This window comes from Choristoneura fumiferana, chromosome 17, assembly GCF_025370935.1.
Source record: "Choristoneura fumiferana chromosome 17, NRCan_CFum_1, whole genome shotgun sequence".
Taxonomy (NCBI): Eukaryota; Metazoa; Arthropoda; class Insecta; order Lepidoptera; family Tortricidae; genus Choristoneura; species Choristoneura fumiferana.
Genome location: NC_133488.1, coordinates 15,705,862 through 15,722,916, shown reverse-complemented (window position 1 = coordinate 15,722,916; position 17,055 = coordinate 15,705,862). Strand labels below are relative to the sequence as shown.

General features: G+C 38.9%; 1 protein-coding gene across 1 annotated transcript; it reads right to left on the bottom strand.

Moving 5' to 3' along the window:
• Positions 1-4,471: 4,471 nt before the first annotated feature.
• Positions 4,472-16,838, bottom strand: LOC141436931 (uncharacterized). Its single transcript, XM_074100065.1, has 10 exons — positions 16,604-16,838; positions 16,196-16,293; positions 15,321-15,506; positions 13,813-13,927; positions 13,447-13,519; positions 12,412-12,559; positions 8,807-8,942; positions 8,258-8,410; positions 7,178-7,338; positions 4,472-6,453 (listed from the first exon to the last, which is right to left on the bottom strand). The coding sequence occupies exons 1-10, from the start codon at positions 16,691-16,693 to the stop codon at positions 6,273-6,275; spliced, it is 1,341 nt and encodes a 446-aa protein (XP_073956166.1). The 5' UTR covers positions 16,694-16,838; the 3' UTR covers positions 4,472-6,272.
• Positions 16,839-17,055: the final 217 nt, after the last annotated feature.

Sequence of the window (17,055 nt, the reverse complement as noted above, 5' to 3'; positions counted from 1 at the left end):
GCCCTTAATCGGCGCAGCCAGTCGTCTATCGCAGCACGCACCATTTTCATGTCTATTTCAGCGACTGCTTTTCTTAAAGATGACTTCAGGCTCTCCAAATTTTTATGGGGTTTAGCACAGACCTTCCCCTATAAGACCTGCCAAATTTAAAAGTCCAGAGGATTAAGGTTCGGACTGGAGGAAGGCCAATCTTCGTGTCTTATAAAGTCGATTTTTTGACGGCCAAACCAGGCTTGAGTGGTCTTGGCTTTGTGTGCTGGCGCAGAATCCTGCTGGAACACAAAATTATGACCTGAAAATAGCGTGTTGGACAGATCTTTGACATGCTTATCCAAAACCGTCTCTTGGTACACTTCCGCACTGATTTTGACCCCTTTTTCGCAAAAATGAACCTCAGTTGGCCCGTAATAAGATCAGAGAATACTCTTCAGAGCTCCTAGCGTACACTCTATCATTATGTTTATTGTACTTCTCTTCAATATCGAAAATCTTTTCGTCTGTAAAGAGGATATCACGGTGTCGATTTTTCGCGTACCGCTTTAACAACTTCCGGGATCTTTTAAACCTTATTGTTTTTAGACGGGCATTAAGTAAGTGCCCTCTCTATTTTTTGTATGCTCGCAGACTAAGATCTTCGTTTAAAACCTTTTTGACGGTTTTTCTACTGACACCCATCTGCAAAGCCATCAACTTCTGTTTTCGGACAGGATTTCTTGCTATGCGTGCCTTGATCGCTTTGATCACTGCTGGTGTTTGTACGGAGCGAGGCCGGCCAATTCTTTTCTTGTCCTCAACACTGGAGACTTCATTGTACCTGTCAATCGTACGGTACACAAACCTAAGCGTTATATTTACATTTTTGAGCAACTTGAAAATGGTACTTGGCGAGTGCCCACAGCGGTGCAATGCTAAAACAGCTATTCGGTTTTCTTTCAACGTCCACTCCATCGTGAGAAATTGCAGCGAATGACTGTTTATTGTTTTAAAATAATTGACAAACATTCAAAAATGGAATTCAATCAAATTTTCTTAAAATCATGTTTTAAATTTAAAAATAATGTGCCAGTGACAGAACTTTGGGACCGACTACGTATGTCTGTCTCATAATCAAAGAAATTAGACCTAAAGGGCCCCATATAAGGTACGATCCGTCTGTACGATCGATCTGATGAAAATCGACGAATCGTACCGTGTGTGGGGCCCTTAAAAGGTCACAATGGAGAACGAAATGCAAACCTGTGACACGTGATGACGTGACACTCACGCCACTTTGATGTGATGACTTTGACATGTTTACTTCGCAACGCCATTATATATACTCAGTAATTAATTCCATTTTTTATTGAAAATACTCGCTAAATCCGAATTTTCTACCTACAAGTTGTCGACTCGGAACAAACGTCAACAACTGAAGATAGTTATAGTTGAAGGTAGTTGGTGATAGTTTTGAGTTTTGATAAGATCCATTCAAGTTTTCCGGCAAGACGTTTCGTTTTACACAGTCACATGAGTCACAGTTCTTTGTAATGGATACTTTTTTGGCGTGACGCACGCGATGTGTTGAAGGCGAGCCGTATCTAAGAGCTAGCTAGTATGAAACGGAACGTTTATTAACTACCCAAGATGGCGACTGCGGTTTGTTTGTCAGTGCCATTAGAATTTAACGAAATTCTCCATAATCCGAATTTTGCGGATATATGTTGTCGACTCGGATCGACTAATTTTTTACGCTCTTCAATTTGATGTGCATTTCGTTCGAGTCTACCGTACCCCTGGACGAAATTATTAATATAGATGACAGTTTTGTATGAACCAGCACGTAGTAAGTTGTTGTGGTATTACGGAATTACGCAAGGTGGCCAGGATAGAAACATAAAGATAAAATTAGATAACCATGTTAAAAGGACAAGAGAAAACCCACTTAGATCTACTTAAATTTACTCAGATTGGAGTGTGTAGGTGGGTAGGTACTTACTTAATAATTGTATTGTACAGTCACCATCAAAAGTATCACTTTTTTACTTTGTCGTTTTAACACATTTGTCAAATTTGTATGGTTTAATCAAAGGTGTTAAGTACGTTGCGGTAAATCGACAATGTACAAAAATATGCAGGTATTTTTTATGCTGACCGTACCAATTACTCGTATCAACACACATTTAGTGAGACATCTCGGAACTCCCTCATAAAATTCAATTCCGTACTCATTTAGGTAAGGTGCTTTGGGGTAATTCTGTAAACGGGGTTTTTCCATTTATTTAAAATTTCTCCTAAACGTGTCGATGTTTAACCACTGGCAGCACTTAAATAGACGCCCTATTTACCGCTCCTCGCGTCTCTCCAGATGATGCGAGGCGCTGACATCGGTTGGACGTGCAATATATATTTTTTTGGGTCGAGTGCATTTTCGTGCCAAAAAATTAAATACGAAATAACCCCAACACCGCTATCTCTAAAACCTGATAAGTTACAAGATTGAACTATTAATGTTATGACAAATAATCGTTTTTTGCGAATGACTGTGTCAGTCTAAAAGGCCTAGATATAGTTTAAAAAAAATCCCGAATTACCCCTTTAGGGGTTATTCCAGTGAAGTGATTCCCAAAATAACCCCAGCTTACTTTAGTATGGTAATTGTCTGAGGTATTCAAACTTTCAACTTTTCAAGATTTAGATTTTTTTATTTGTGGTGTAAGGGGGCCAACCTCCATCTATGGACCCCAAGCCAACCTTACCTGCCCGTGGTGCACCCTGCCGTCTAACAGACTGGGCTCTGGCAGCTGGCTGATTGCGGCATAGCGCAGCCAAAATCGGCACAGTTAAGTCCCCGGGCCTCGGATGGGCTGCAGCATCGGCGGTGCAATAAACTGTGCCCTACGATCGCCAACTCGCATGCCCAGTGTGGAGATTATGGGCAAACTCCTACCCGAATGAAGCGCACGGCAAAGAGATGGCCCCCAGTTCCCGGTCGCCCCGCTATTCCTTGCCATAGTAGCGTTCATAGTAACGGCGGGGCAGAGGATGCTAAGAATCCCGGGCGATCCAAGGCTACCTAAATAAACTGACCCTGGCTACGTAGAACGGACGGACTTTTAGGACTCTTCTAGCGCAATTGGAAGTGGAGCTGGAGAACATAAGGTGGCATATTCAGGAGTTAAGTGAAGTACATAGAGAGGGAGAGGGCACCATCATCTTAGACTCGGGCCACCTTCTGTACTTCCGCGAGGATGATCAAACATCACAGGGTGGTGTACGGTTCCTTGTTAATAGGTCCCTCTCTAACAACATTAAAGAGATCTCCAGTGTGTCGAACAGGGTAGCGTACCTGATACTTTGGCTATCAAAACGATTTAAACGATGTAGCATGAAGTTTATTTAGTTGCTTGCATACTTGCTTCTTTGAAATGATTATGGTTCACGCGAGCGAAGCATGCTCACTTGCAAGCTTGCTTAAATGTTTGCTTGCATACTTGCTTGCTTGCATACTTGCTTGCAAGCTAGCTTAAATGATTGCTTAAATGCTTGCTAGCATGCTTGCTTGATTGCTTGCTTCATTGAAATATTTATGGTTCACGCGTGCGTAGCCGCGGGTAAAAGCTAGTTCAAAATATGAAAGTGACATGGCATTTCTAATTGTTTTATATACTTACTAGTATATTCCCGCGGCTTCACTCCTCTCCCCCTGTTCTGCTATTCGGGGCGGAGACAAACTCTACAATCCACACATCAAAGATCATAATAATCTGTCCAGCTGTTCTCGAGTAATAAATGGTGTAACTAATCCAGCTTTGTTCTATAATGTATGTAGATTTAATATTCCTTTGCGGCAAATTTTGAGAACCACATTGCGGTTGTGGGGTTATTTCGGAATACAGAGATTGAAAAAATCTGTAACTATGGATATTACTAACGAAATAAAAAATAAAAATGAATGGGGTAATTTCAGCCTAAAAAGAAATATGAACCTTGATCCAAATTATAATAAAGTCCACCTTTCAATAACACGCATAATAACCCCGCTATATTCCGAAATAGCCCCTGTGCAAAAAAAATAAGTAACTAGTTTTTGAATACCAATATTTCCATAAATCGATCATATTTTAAAAACTTTTTTATATAGTATATAAGATCGATTAGTGGAAACGACAGAAATATCCTAAGACTTCAAATATAATGTACCAACTCGGAGTAATTAACGAAATTACAAACGTCATGTCAACTCATCAAAAATCCACGTGGAATTACCCCAAAGCACCTTACTAATAATGCTTCAGCTCGATTGCACATAATAATATATTGAGCGCAGTGGTGTTATTTGTTTACCGTAAGATGTTAACACATGGCAACAATTTAGGATGTCACGTAGTCTCCCCTTCATTTATTTCTAATATTTTATCCTGTGAATGTGAGATTTGGGCGTTACAATGCTTACACTTACTGTGCAATAAAACAAAATATTACTAAACTTCGTACTTATTTATTATTCAACAATGTGTAAATTACAACAGTCTTCAAAAGGTTAAGGCACTCACAACCTATAAATACAAAATATTTTTTATGAAATAAATAAGTTCTTCGATTTTGACTTTTCACATTCTTTAGGATAACAACAATGAAAAAAGGAGGGTTTTCTTCGAGCGCTAGTATTGTAAGATAAGATAAGATAAGATAATATATTCATAACATCACAATAAGAGTGATTTTTTACGAAATATAAATTCAGGGTGTTCATACTTTGTTGGAATTAAATTACAGACTCAAGGTAGGTATGGACAACCTCAATTAAATAAGATTTATTAAAAAAATGTCAATGAGTTATATTAACATAATAATAATAACAATTGTAAGTAAAAGATAATATCAAAGAATATCAGCGTAGAAATAACTACATAAAATATGTTGGTAATACACAGAAACTACAAAAATAGGATTAAAGTGTTTAGCTAGATCGTCAATTCCTCCTAAAACATTTTTTACAATAATTTACATTATTTATAATTACCGAATTAAATATATGCTTTAGTAAAATATATTATTTTACATACAATAAATACACTCTGGACTGCATAAAATTGAGCTTAATATTAAAATTATGTAAATGTTAGGTTACAATGAGTAAACTTACAGCGTGTCTCACTGCGGCAGTCAAGTCAGAGCAGTACAATATGTAGCTTTTGCGCTTAATTGGGACCGTGCACGACGACAGCGCCACATGGCAGTGGCAATTATGGGCATTATATTTTATTGTCGAACGAGAAATAAGTAAACATCAAAATAATTTCAATGATATCATTGATATCTTATAATATTAATCTATATAAAGCAGCGTTTCCACCAATAACGTGCGGGGATGTGTCGCGAGGGATGTGTGTTTCAATAAACAACAGGAACGCTTCATTTACACATCCTCGCACAGCACATCTCTGGTGGAAACGCTGCTTTACACAATACGGTATTTGACTATTTTGTATATGTTTTATAAATATAATAAATATATATAAAACTACACAATGCCTGTTATCGAATAGAAAAACAATTTTTAAACTACCTTTACAAATAACAAAGGTTTGAAATTCAAGATTAGGCAGAGAAAGACATACTGGCATGTGACGTCACACGCCAGTACCGCCATACTTGCTGCACATCACCCACGAAATTCTTCTTGCAGCAATTATCCACCTACATATTTCATTGTTTTTGTTTAAACCATATTTTTGGAAATCTGTAGAATTTGCAGTCACTATTATTGTTAGTGTTTCTACAATTCATAACAACACTTCCAGTTTTACCATATTTATCTTAAAAACAACCAATGTTTACAATAAACTACGAACAATTACTTTGCTCACCCGCGACTTTCGCTTTTTATTTGCGGATAAGCAAAGTAATAGTTTATAGTTCATTGTCATGGACCTCCGCAAAGTAACGCCTGATTCAATAAATTAATCGATGTTTACTGCAAAACCAAAAAATCTGACAGTTCACGGCAGCACCATTGGTTTTGCTTTTAGGCTTAAGTCGCGTTTTCACTTAGTGTTCGGAACAGTTCTGAGCGAGCAATCGTTCGTTCGTTCGGTACATGGAAACAGATGTTTGCTTTTTACATTTTTTTAAGCGTACATCGGCAGAACAGCAAACATTTGCTCAAAACAAAATGTTTGTTTAGAGTCTAAGTGAAAACGCGGCTTTAGCGAGCGCTGTGATCGTTTCAGCTCCACCCGCTTTGCACGGTTCCAACAGTCTACTCGACTCCTAGATTTAGTGGTCCATGGTCACTGGGCATGGAGCATGTCCCAGAGCGGTAACTCGGCCAGCGCCGTGTGCAGTTCGTGCTGCAGCTGGGCGGCCACCGCGGGCGCCGCGTGCTGGGCGGCCGCGCCGCGCGCCCACGCCGCCGCCTCCCGCGCCACGCCCGACAGCGGGCCCAGCCCTGTCACGTGCAGGTCCATACCCCTGCGAAAACCAATCAAACACAATAAGTTTTGTTCAAAATTTCATTTTTAACACAAGTTTTTTTTGCCGACTGTACTTTTTGTTGACTACATTTGCATTGTCATCTAAACTACATTTTTAGCCACATTTAAAGTCGATGCTGTTAACCATTGAGGAGTTCCCTCCTGCGGAGTCGATCCCGGCTGGAACACAAGGATGTCACGACCAGATTATTGTATTGTCACTAGATTTAACGGCCAACACTATGCTGAGCTGGGACCGCTTCGCGAGTTCGCATATTGTTGTTTTTTCGTTCTTTAATGTATTTTTATTATGTTTTGTGCGAATAGCGAATAAATATTTCTATTTCTATTTCTATTTATGAGTGAGCCAAATTTCAAGTCAATCCGACCACTGGAAGTGACCCACTTCCAGGATCAGCTCGTTGCTGCCGCAGCCCGCCGCCAGCCGCCCGCTGCACGACGCGCCCCGCGCCTTGATGCGGTCTCGCAGTAGCCCCCCAGTGGCCAGCCAGCCTAGCCTGTGTACTCACTCCAGGGCCAGCACTCTCAGGTCGTCCAGCTGCGCGTAGGGCTCCCAGCGCGCGAGCCCCACGGTGAGCGCCAGCCGCAGCTCGTTGCCGCCGCAGCCCGCCGCCAGCCGCCCGCTGCACGACGCGCCCCGCGCCTTGATGCGGTCTCGCAGTAGCCCCCCAGTGGCCAGCCAGCCTAGCCTGTGTACTCACTCCAGGGCCAGCACTCTCAGGTCGTCCAGCTGCGCGTAGGGCTCCCAGCGCGCGAGCCCCACGGTGAGCGCCAGCCGCAGCTCGTTGCCGCCGCAGCCCGCCGCCAGCCGCCCGCTGCACGACGCGCCCAGCGCCTTGATGCGGTACTCATCGTAGCCGAGCTGAACAAAAGTTTTATTCTACGACTGTGCTTCCACCAAAGATGTGCGAGGATGTGTTGCGAGTAAGTTATTAATTTACCTATCCTCGCACAGCACAGCTCTAGTGGAAACAGCTGAGCGGAACGAGGAACCTTTTATCATACGCCTCATCCAACGTTATGCAAATACTACGACACCCTTGGGGCCTTTATTCATATAACATTGTACACGGTAATTATTATTTAATATATGCATAGGATATACTAGGACATATAAACATGTGCCTGAACTAGGATTCCCTGTGTTTCAGGCTAAATAGATCAAAATGTTTATCTTAATTATTCACAACGCAGAATTTAATACAATTAGGTTCATAATAGTGTAATTTACTAGTTATTATGAACCTAATTGTATTAAATTCTGCGTTGTGAATAATTAAGATAAACATTTTGATCTATTTAGCCTGAAACACAGGGAATCCTAGTTCACTAATAGTAGTGATACGACTAGGTATTTTACTTAGCAATAGCGATTTAAATAAATCTATGATAAACGTTATTTCACAACAGTCAATAACTTCTCTGTATCTTCATATGACATGTTTTGTAGGGCTGTTCGGAGTGCTCTCTAGCATTTAACATAGCTAAGCGGATAAAAATCTAGCTTAGAATAGAGAAACAATAAAAATATAAAGGAATGTTTATTTTTATTCGACTGCGCGACGCAAAAAACGGTAATGTGTTTACAGCCTATGTACAAGTATGTAGCTGGTTAGTGAGTGCACTGCGGCTGGCCTTTATTAATCCATTGGTTTCGTGGCTTCACAGTAGTGGACAGCAGAGATCATTTTCAATATGCAGTTTGTTTGCGCGAGATTATGACCGATTTTAATAAGAAGTTTAAAAAACTTAATTCTACATATTTGTTTTCAAGAAGTAACCTGTAGGTCTTTGATGGCCACGGTGACGCTGAAGCTGGTCCGCATCGGGTCGGGCCGCGAGACACTGACGTCACACACTCTGTTCACGGTCGCTAGGTTCTTTACCCAGCCCGCGTCGGTTTCAAACCGCCCGATGAACGATGTTGACCCTATCTGAGTAAAAAAAATGGAACATAAAGTATCTTATGGCTTAACCAGGTTTTTGCGTAATAGAATAACAAACATCCACACATAGAATACTAACATATTAAACTTTCTCATTTATAGCATTAGTAATACTAAAACAAGTAAACAGCAAGTATCTATTGTCTTTGGCAATTAAAGCGACTCAACCCAAAAGCTTGAATTCTTTTTAAACAGACTCTGCACTGAGTCAGATCTGCCTGGCCCTATACTGCGAAGTGCAAAATTCGAACTTCGTATCTTGCCGTCTCGCTGACGTTTATATTATTTAATACGAGAGTGAGAGGAACGGCACGCGCAGAGGGCGGCGGCGAACTTCGATTTACGTAGTAGCCCCCCAGCAGTGGAAGGTGGGGTGGGAGTTACCTTGTGCATGAATGTGGCGTGGAGCGGCGGCAGCTCCAGCACCTCGCGTCGCGTCTGCAGCAGCGTGCGCCGCATGTTGATGAGGACCATGTCTATCACCTTATTCCCATTCGCCGCCAGCTTGCTCACCATTTCACTGGAAATGTCGAGTTATAGTTAAGCTCTTGGGGCTGCCCCGATTCTTCAGCGCATCGGGGATATTCGCGCAAGCTCGTACAGCCACCTTCATTAATATACTGAGCGGAAAAAAATCTGGCCCTCAAATGTATGCAGAATCGGTAATTTTGTATGAAGGGTGGGCCAAATTTTGTGCCGCTACGTATATCTGCCTCAGCGGATCGTGTAAAAATATCTGGCACGTCCTACCGGCTTTAGAAATAGAGTCGGATCAGATATTTATGCACGCTTTGTTGTGTAAGATTACGTGCTGGTGACTGTACGGACGACTTTTATGTTAACTATAGCAAGAATCGCCTCGCTGCTTTGCAGAGTGCCAGCTCCAACCACATCCTGACCACTGTAATGGGCAGGTATAGCTCACTTATCACGAAGCCCTTCAAGCATGTGATGACCGTGTGAGATTTTAGTAACTTTTAATACAGTCGCGTTCATAAACTTGCGCTTGCTTCTAAGCCGTTAACAATAGAGTCGTGTTCAGATATTATTGATCAAATTTTTGCTCACAAGTTTATAAACTCGACTGTAGCAGTAAAACCTAATTGACTTTAGTTAATAAGTTTTGTAAATTAAAAATTATGGACCTCTTAGTAGTCTGAAATAAAATTCTTATATTATTATTGCTAAGACAGTGTTGGAGAACTGATTTTTAGGACTCAGGCTCACAATCGCAATTCTCATAAAACGATTTAGGTACTGTTATTGAGTACAAATGGAAAATCGGCAACTCGAATTGATACGTCCAAGCAGAAAAATTACAATTTGAAATAACTACAACAAGCAGAAAAATTACGATTTCAAATAACAATAAATACTACACAACAATAAGGAAAACTGTTCAATTATTCCATTCAACAAAAAAAAGCAAAGCGTAAAATAAAGCAAAGTAGTAAAGTAGTTTTTAAACAAGATAACCTTCAATTAAGTAGCTAACTTCATCAAATTACAAGTATATCGGCCAGAAGCGACCTAAAACAAGTTACCAGTTCGCAAGTTACCAATTTGGCTGATTGAATAAATTATTGACGCTCAATTAACCACTTAATTGTACTCATAATGGACCGCTATTGTTTCAGACCACCCTTTTTGGTGGGCAACATTTCTGATATAATTAAAAACTTATCAGTAGACGTCCAAATGTGTATAGTACAGTCACCAGCACCAATATCTGACACCACAAAGCGTGCATAAATATCTGATTTACGTTACGACTCTATTTCTAGGGCTGGTAGAATGTGTCAGATATTTTGGCACGCTCCACTGTGGCAGATATCAATGCAGATTGGAAACATTTTTAACTTTTCTTTTAAAGTTAGGGAAGTTATTATTATAAACTAGCTTTTGCCCGCGACTTCGTCCGCGTGGAATAATAAAAGTTTGGAAAGTATTTAATTTATTTAGGATAACTATTCTGCCAATAATAACACATAGAAACTTCCACAGTTTACTGAAAATAAACTATTTGAATACATTGCTATAAATATAAACTATTTATTTTTGTTCTTCCGTCCATCCATACATCCATGTTCTTTGGTAAAACAAAAATATTTTGCGAGTAGCCACATTTTAGCAATATGACGTGTATTATACACTTACAACACAAAAGGACTCATTATTATTCTTCATACTGAACTCTTGACACCTTACGTCCTTTATTGTAAGCTAGGAGGGTAGGATTATAATTAACTAAGGCATTTTTACTAAGCATAGCGACACATATTTTCGATAAACATACTTATAGTAAATTTGTTTGGAATTCCTTAAAAACTATCATCCCCATATTTTCAAGTAGGTAAATAGGTCGAAATTTGAAAAGCGCCGGAAAAAATGTTTTTTAGGCTCCGTAGCTCAAGAGGAAAAAATAGAACCCTTATAGGATCACCTTGCTTACCGTCCTTCCGTCTGTCTGTCAAGATCCTCTATCTCGTAAACGCGCGGAGTATCGGTATCGAATTGAGATTATTTGAGATTAAAACCCTAAACTCAGGTCAATAGTCCCGAAAGCTGTGAAAAAATGAAACTTCTAAGTCAAGGCAATCAAAAGCTACAGTCATTAAAATGTGTGTCCATACAAATCGCCTTAACAGAAGAAGTTATAGAGCACTTCCGGCTGTCCTAGGAACTTGGTTTTTTTTTTCCATAAAGGTAGCTTGCTATAGCACAATAAATAAGAAAAATCTGAAAATCATAATTTTTCATGTCTGACTGTCTAAAGTCAATAAGCCATCTATAATGACCCCACATTGCGTACATTTTGCTATGAGTTTAAAGGGCACTGCATCATCTCCTCTGCTAACATGCCCTCGCCGGTAAAATTTTCAAAAACGCTTGAACAAATGTCTATTTATTTCTTATAATGTCCAAATGCCAAGTTTCACAAACCATCAATTTATCTTCAACAATGACGATCTTCCATATAAAGTCTGCAATACCCCTGGTGTTGCAGATGTTTATGGGCGGTAGTGATCTCTTACCATCAGGAGACCCACTTGCTCGTTTGCCATCCAGTCGAATTAAAAAAAAAGTTTCATCACCTATTTCACCCCCGCACAGGAAGAATTTTAAAAAACGCGCGAACAAATATCTATTTATCTCTTATAACGTGCCCAAATGCCAAGTTTCATAAAGAACCATCGATTTATATTCGATAATAACGACCTTCCATATAAACTTTTATCCCCTCACAGGTAGAATTTTCAAAAAATCTCAAACAAATATCGATTTATTTCTTATTAAGGGCCTAAATACCAAATTTCATCGTTTTATCTTCGACGGCGACGAACTTTCACCATATTAACTTTCATCCCCTATTTCAACCCCTTAAAGCCTTTTTTTCGCGATAAAAGATAGCCTATGTTCTTTCCCAAGGTCTATTCTATCTCTGTACCAAATTTCATCAAAATCGGTTCAGCGGTTTAGGCGTGAAAGCGTAACAGACAGACAGACAGACAGACAGACAGACAGAGTTACTTTCGCATTTATAATATTAGTATGGATTATTGTTTAGTCGCAGCTACGCACTCTTACCATTATAAAAGCAGTAGTTGAATCGAAATTTCGGAATTTTATAATTTCCATGGGATATCTCTATAATTTACATCGTGGATGAAATCGATCGAGCTTAAATTCTTCAAAAATTGGCCACTTGGCAACCCAGGCGGTTGAATTTTCATTTTTGGCGCTATGCGCAGCTAACTCGCTGCCCGCTAGCAGCGATATCAGTGCGCGCTCGCCTTAGTTTCAACTCGTCTGCAAATTGCCAGTGTGATAAGGGCCTGATAGCGACGACAGGCAGCGGCAGGAACAGCTCCCTGCGAGCTCACCTGTAAGCCTCCAGCAGACTGGGGTTGCAGCCCACCAGCTCTGACACGTTAGCAGTCTGCCGCAGCAGCGCAAACAGAGGCAGGGACAGTTCCCTGCGAGCTCACCTGTAAGCCTCCAGCAGACTGGGGTTGCAGCCCACCAGCTCGGACACGCTGGCAGTCTGCCGCAGCGCGCGCGCCAACTGCCGCTGCAGTCTCTGCCGCAGAAGCGCGAACAGCGGTAGCGATACCGCCGCCGACAAAGGCAGATCATCTGATAGCAACAACTGCTAATTATAGGTGCAATCATTAAATAACATTATAAATCTGTTAAAAAATACCTTGTTAAGTTTCTTGTCGTTTTTTTTCAACAGAGGTTTTTCCGAACCGAAATAAACCTAAAATAAGCAACTTAAAAGTTTTTTTAACATACTAATGTATGTATATTACAACAATTTCTGTAAATTTTTATCACAAAACGTAGGTAATATCAAGGTTAGACAGAGATTTCAAATAAAAGCACCAATGGTATTTCGACCATTGTAGTTTTGGGTAGTCAACCGCGTCATTACTAAGTACCTACTTTCTTTTTCCACCAGTTTAGTTACTTTTACAAAATGTTACATTCCGTGGAAGTAGGTTGACTTTTAATACCGTGTTAGTGAGTAAGTAGATAATCGTGGCCTTCTGTATGACAATGAAGCAATTTGCCTTTATTGTTATCACTAAAAGAAGCTACACCTGTTATCTGTTCTGACATTAACCTACCTATTTATTAACAAATACTTAGCGTTGTTATACATAGCAAAGGTCAATAAACAATTAAAAGTTTCCAGAATATTCAAAAATTTAAAAATCGAAGCAAAAATCCTTTCTTATTTTACGTTTCGGGCATGTTTGTAAAGCTTAGTTTAGACCTGCAAGAAAAAATAAAAAGTCGCACAAGGAAATGTTAAATATAGACATGTTTTGTATTAAAACGCCAAGAAGATTCTGGAAATTATAGTTTTTTTAAGTCAGCAGATTAATTGTTTCGAACAATTCAAAAGAATACTTATGCGACGATTGGGTACATACATAAGTTTCTCAAAATTCAGATGTTATCGACACAATGTATAAACGGTGCTTTTAAAAAAAATAATACTTTATATGATAAAATACCTATGTGTTTCGCCAATTGTTCTGTGGTGATAAATTCGTATCCTCCGTTTTTTTGCGGCGAAGGCCACGACAGCTGCAACAAGACAACAATAGTTACTTTCTCCACAGCAAGAAACACCGCCAGACACCGACATTTACTGCTTACGTATGTTCTTGAAAACATTATTATTTTTTATGCGACTTTAATTAGAAAATTTATTTTGTGCCGGGTATAAGAAAAAGGAATAGACAAGAAAAAAATCAGCACAACTTTACGTACACGTTTTTTTAATTTATTGTAAGATCTTCCTGCTCAACTTTAGGAGACAAAATAAAATAAAGATCGTGGGTGGTGGGGTGTGGTTCATGGGTAAAGCTTATTCTCACCTTGATAAGGACTTCATCGTGTGTGAACTCTGTCCCGGGGTTGATATACGAGAAGGCATCGTCGTCCAGCGTCAGGCCGACGCTCACATCGGCCGTCACGTTCGACAACGATATGCTATAAATATATACTTCTATTTGCTTATCGTATAGTTATCTACCAGCACCAATATCTGACACAACAAAGCGCGTATAAAATATCTGATAGATACAACTCTATTTGTAGGGCCGGTAGGATGGGTCAGATATTTATCTTTGCACACTAAGCTGTGGCAGATATTACCTACTGCTCTCCACGGGTGCAACTTTGAAAAAAAGAGGGGGAAAAAACAAAGATAATTTACAGGCAAAGGCAAATTTCACACTTTGCACCTTACTTTCCCCAAAACTATACCCGCACAGAGCTAGCTCGCGACGCTAGTTATATATGTCGCAGGGAAATGGCCAAAACCAATTGAACAAATCTCTAAGGGACATGACCAAATCACGCAGGATGTTAAAATGGCGTTTAGTGGAATGGCGAAATCAGCCAATTAAGATAATTCGTTTTTTCATTTCACCTGATTTGTTGAGTGATTTAATAAAATTCCTGAAACACGTCAGTGAGTTGACGAAAGGAACTTGCAAAGTTACTTGTTATATCGTTTTACTTTTTTCTCTAAAATACTTAGGCAATGCATTGCAATGTATTATGTTTAATGAGAATATTCTACATTGTTATTAAATAGTTGAAAATTGTTGTTGTTTTCGATATACTGCTCTAAATTACCTGCTCCCGTAATTAGCACAGACCTATAATTATTAAATAGCATAAATACATTTAAAATGTTTGAGACATTTGGCATCAAGTTTTAATCATGTTAAATTTTTTTTTTTAATGAATTCAAAGAAAGATAATTGTATGACAGTTATAACAAAAATCAACTTCAAGGTGCTGCCACACAGATAGTATTTTACCTCAAATTTTTATGTGACCAAAAGGGCAGTTTAACCACTCAATTTTCCAAATTGGTTCATAAATCACAGTTCTGAGGTATCAAACATAAAAAATGTATAGCAGAATTGAGAAAATCTTCTTTTTTTCAAGTAGGTTAAAGCATACAAATTAAATAATGACACCACTTTTTATAAAATCGCCAATTTTTCCATAAAAAATATTTGAATATACAAACAATTTTGTGTGAAAAATTATCTCCTGTTTAATCTAAGTATATAATAAATAAACTAGCTCATGCCCGCGACTTCGTCTGCGCGGATCTGGGTTATCGCGTGGGCGCTCTCTACCGGAATAAAAGGTATTCTATGCTAATAATCCTTGGAGTTCAAACTATCTCTATACCAAATTTCATTAAAATCGGTTCAGTGGTTACGACATAAAAGTGCCACCAACAGACAGACAGACAGAGTTACTTTCGCATTTATATATTAGTAGGGAAGTAGGGACTAGTATTGATTTACCATCACACTTTTTTGCTCACTAAAAATATATAATTGAACAAAAATCAACTCACACTAAATGTCCCTCTGACAAGACTGGGACAAGGTTATAAAGGTTCTCGTTGAATGCACTGTACAGGCCTTTGACATTGACATCCCCAAGAGAACACCGCAGGCTCAGCATCATAGACTTGAGATCCAGAGACACACCTTGCATGTGGAATGTTGGTGCTTTCATCAGCTCCAGTGCTGTTAAATTGCTGAAAAATACATCTTGATTATTTGAGATAAAGAGTAAAAGATAAAAAGTAAACTTCATAAGTCCTGACTTTTTTTAACATGCAAGGACTTATGAGGTTATACTATTTTGTAAGTTTAAATGTCTACAACTTTTTGATATTTATTTTTATCTTGTTATTATAACTTGTAAGTACATTGTTGTTGTTGATTAGAACAAAACATTTCAAACAGTAATGTACTTTAGTCAAGTGTGGCAGAAAACACCTCTTATTACGCTTGACATTAATAATGTCAGTAGTATATACAAAAAAGGTTGGTGTTTGATCACACTAAGAGTGAACTTTGGTGGGCCCTAAGAAGTGGCAGAAAATTAAAAGGACACCATTATAGGCATAGACAAACAACTATTTTCTTTTATGGAAAATTACTACACCTAACCTGAACCAAAGTAATCTCTAAAGTATAAAAGTATATTGAAAATACAAACTGAAATATAGATGCACAGAAATACCAGAAAAATAAGACCAGCACTGGGAATCGAACCCAGGTTCTCGGTATTCCGTACTGCATGCTATACCGCTACACCACTGCTGGTCAAACCGTAAAAGTAATAATTTGGAATTGAAATAAAAAATACAAAAAGATTCCAGAAAACCAATCTTACAAAAGTAAAGTTTAAAGTAATCTTATTAGACAACAACTAACTCACACTTGTGTGTTCTTAGCAAAGTATGAAGTATCTTCCAATGTATCTCGTATGATCTGTTCGCCATTTTTCGACTGTTGCAACAGTACATTTGTGAAGCTCTGAAATAAATTATACCGCATAGAAATAGATACAGGTGGGGAACAATAAATTTTCCACCTGGGTTAGAAAGAAATGACGTGTAACTTATATTGACTTTAATACGGGGCTTCCTTTAATTTTTCAAGTCATAAACATGTAATAGGATTATAAACAGAGGCATTACATAGAAGTGGCAGTATTAAAATTGAAAAACACATAAAATGATTACGTCTACATTTAAGAAAGGAGACAAGGGCCTATATATATATGGTGAAGCCAAAAGAAGCAGTAGTAAACCAACTATTGGTACAAATAATTTAAGATATTTACTCTTTTGATAACATTCTGCAGGTCAGGTTGAACTTTTGTCAGTAAATCGTCCAGTTCCTTTGCGATATCCACGGTTTCTTCTTCTGCCATTTTGTCGTGTACATGCCCCTATTTCTTGTGTCACATACGATTTATTAGATAAATAATAAATAATATTTTCATCGTCGAGAGTTTAGAAACATATTGTACGTTTGACTGAGGTGGATTGACACTACGTACGTTGACTTGACAGTAACTTGTTGAGTTGTCAGTGTCAGCTGGCTGTCACTGAATGGAATGTCATAATTTCGTTTTGTTCGTTGGCTACGCGTAAATCTAAATAATTAAGGGGCTGTTTGACCATCCATTGATTAGTGTTAACTGACGGTTAAATGTGATGACGTCTCCGTCTATTCGAACAAAACAAATCGAGACGGCATCACATTTAACCGTCAGTTAGCACTAATCAATGA

Coding starts and splice junctions, on each gene's coding strand:
- LOC141436931 (XM_074100065.1), bottom strand. CDS start 16,693: ATGGCAGAAGAAGAAACCGTGGATATCGCAAAGGAACTGGACGATTTA. Junction 16,294..16,603: donor TGCAGAATGTTATCAAAAGA/GTAAATATCTTA, acceptor AATTTATTTCAG/AGCTTCACAAATGTACTGTT. Junction 15,507..16,195: donor TTTGCTAAGAACACACAAGT/GTGAGTTAGTTG, acceptor TGTATTTTTCAG/CAATTTAACAGCACTGGAGC.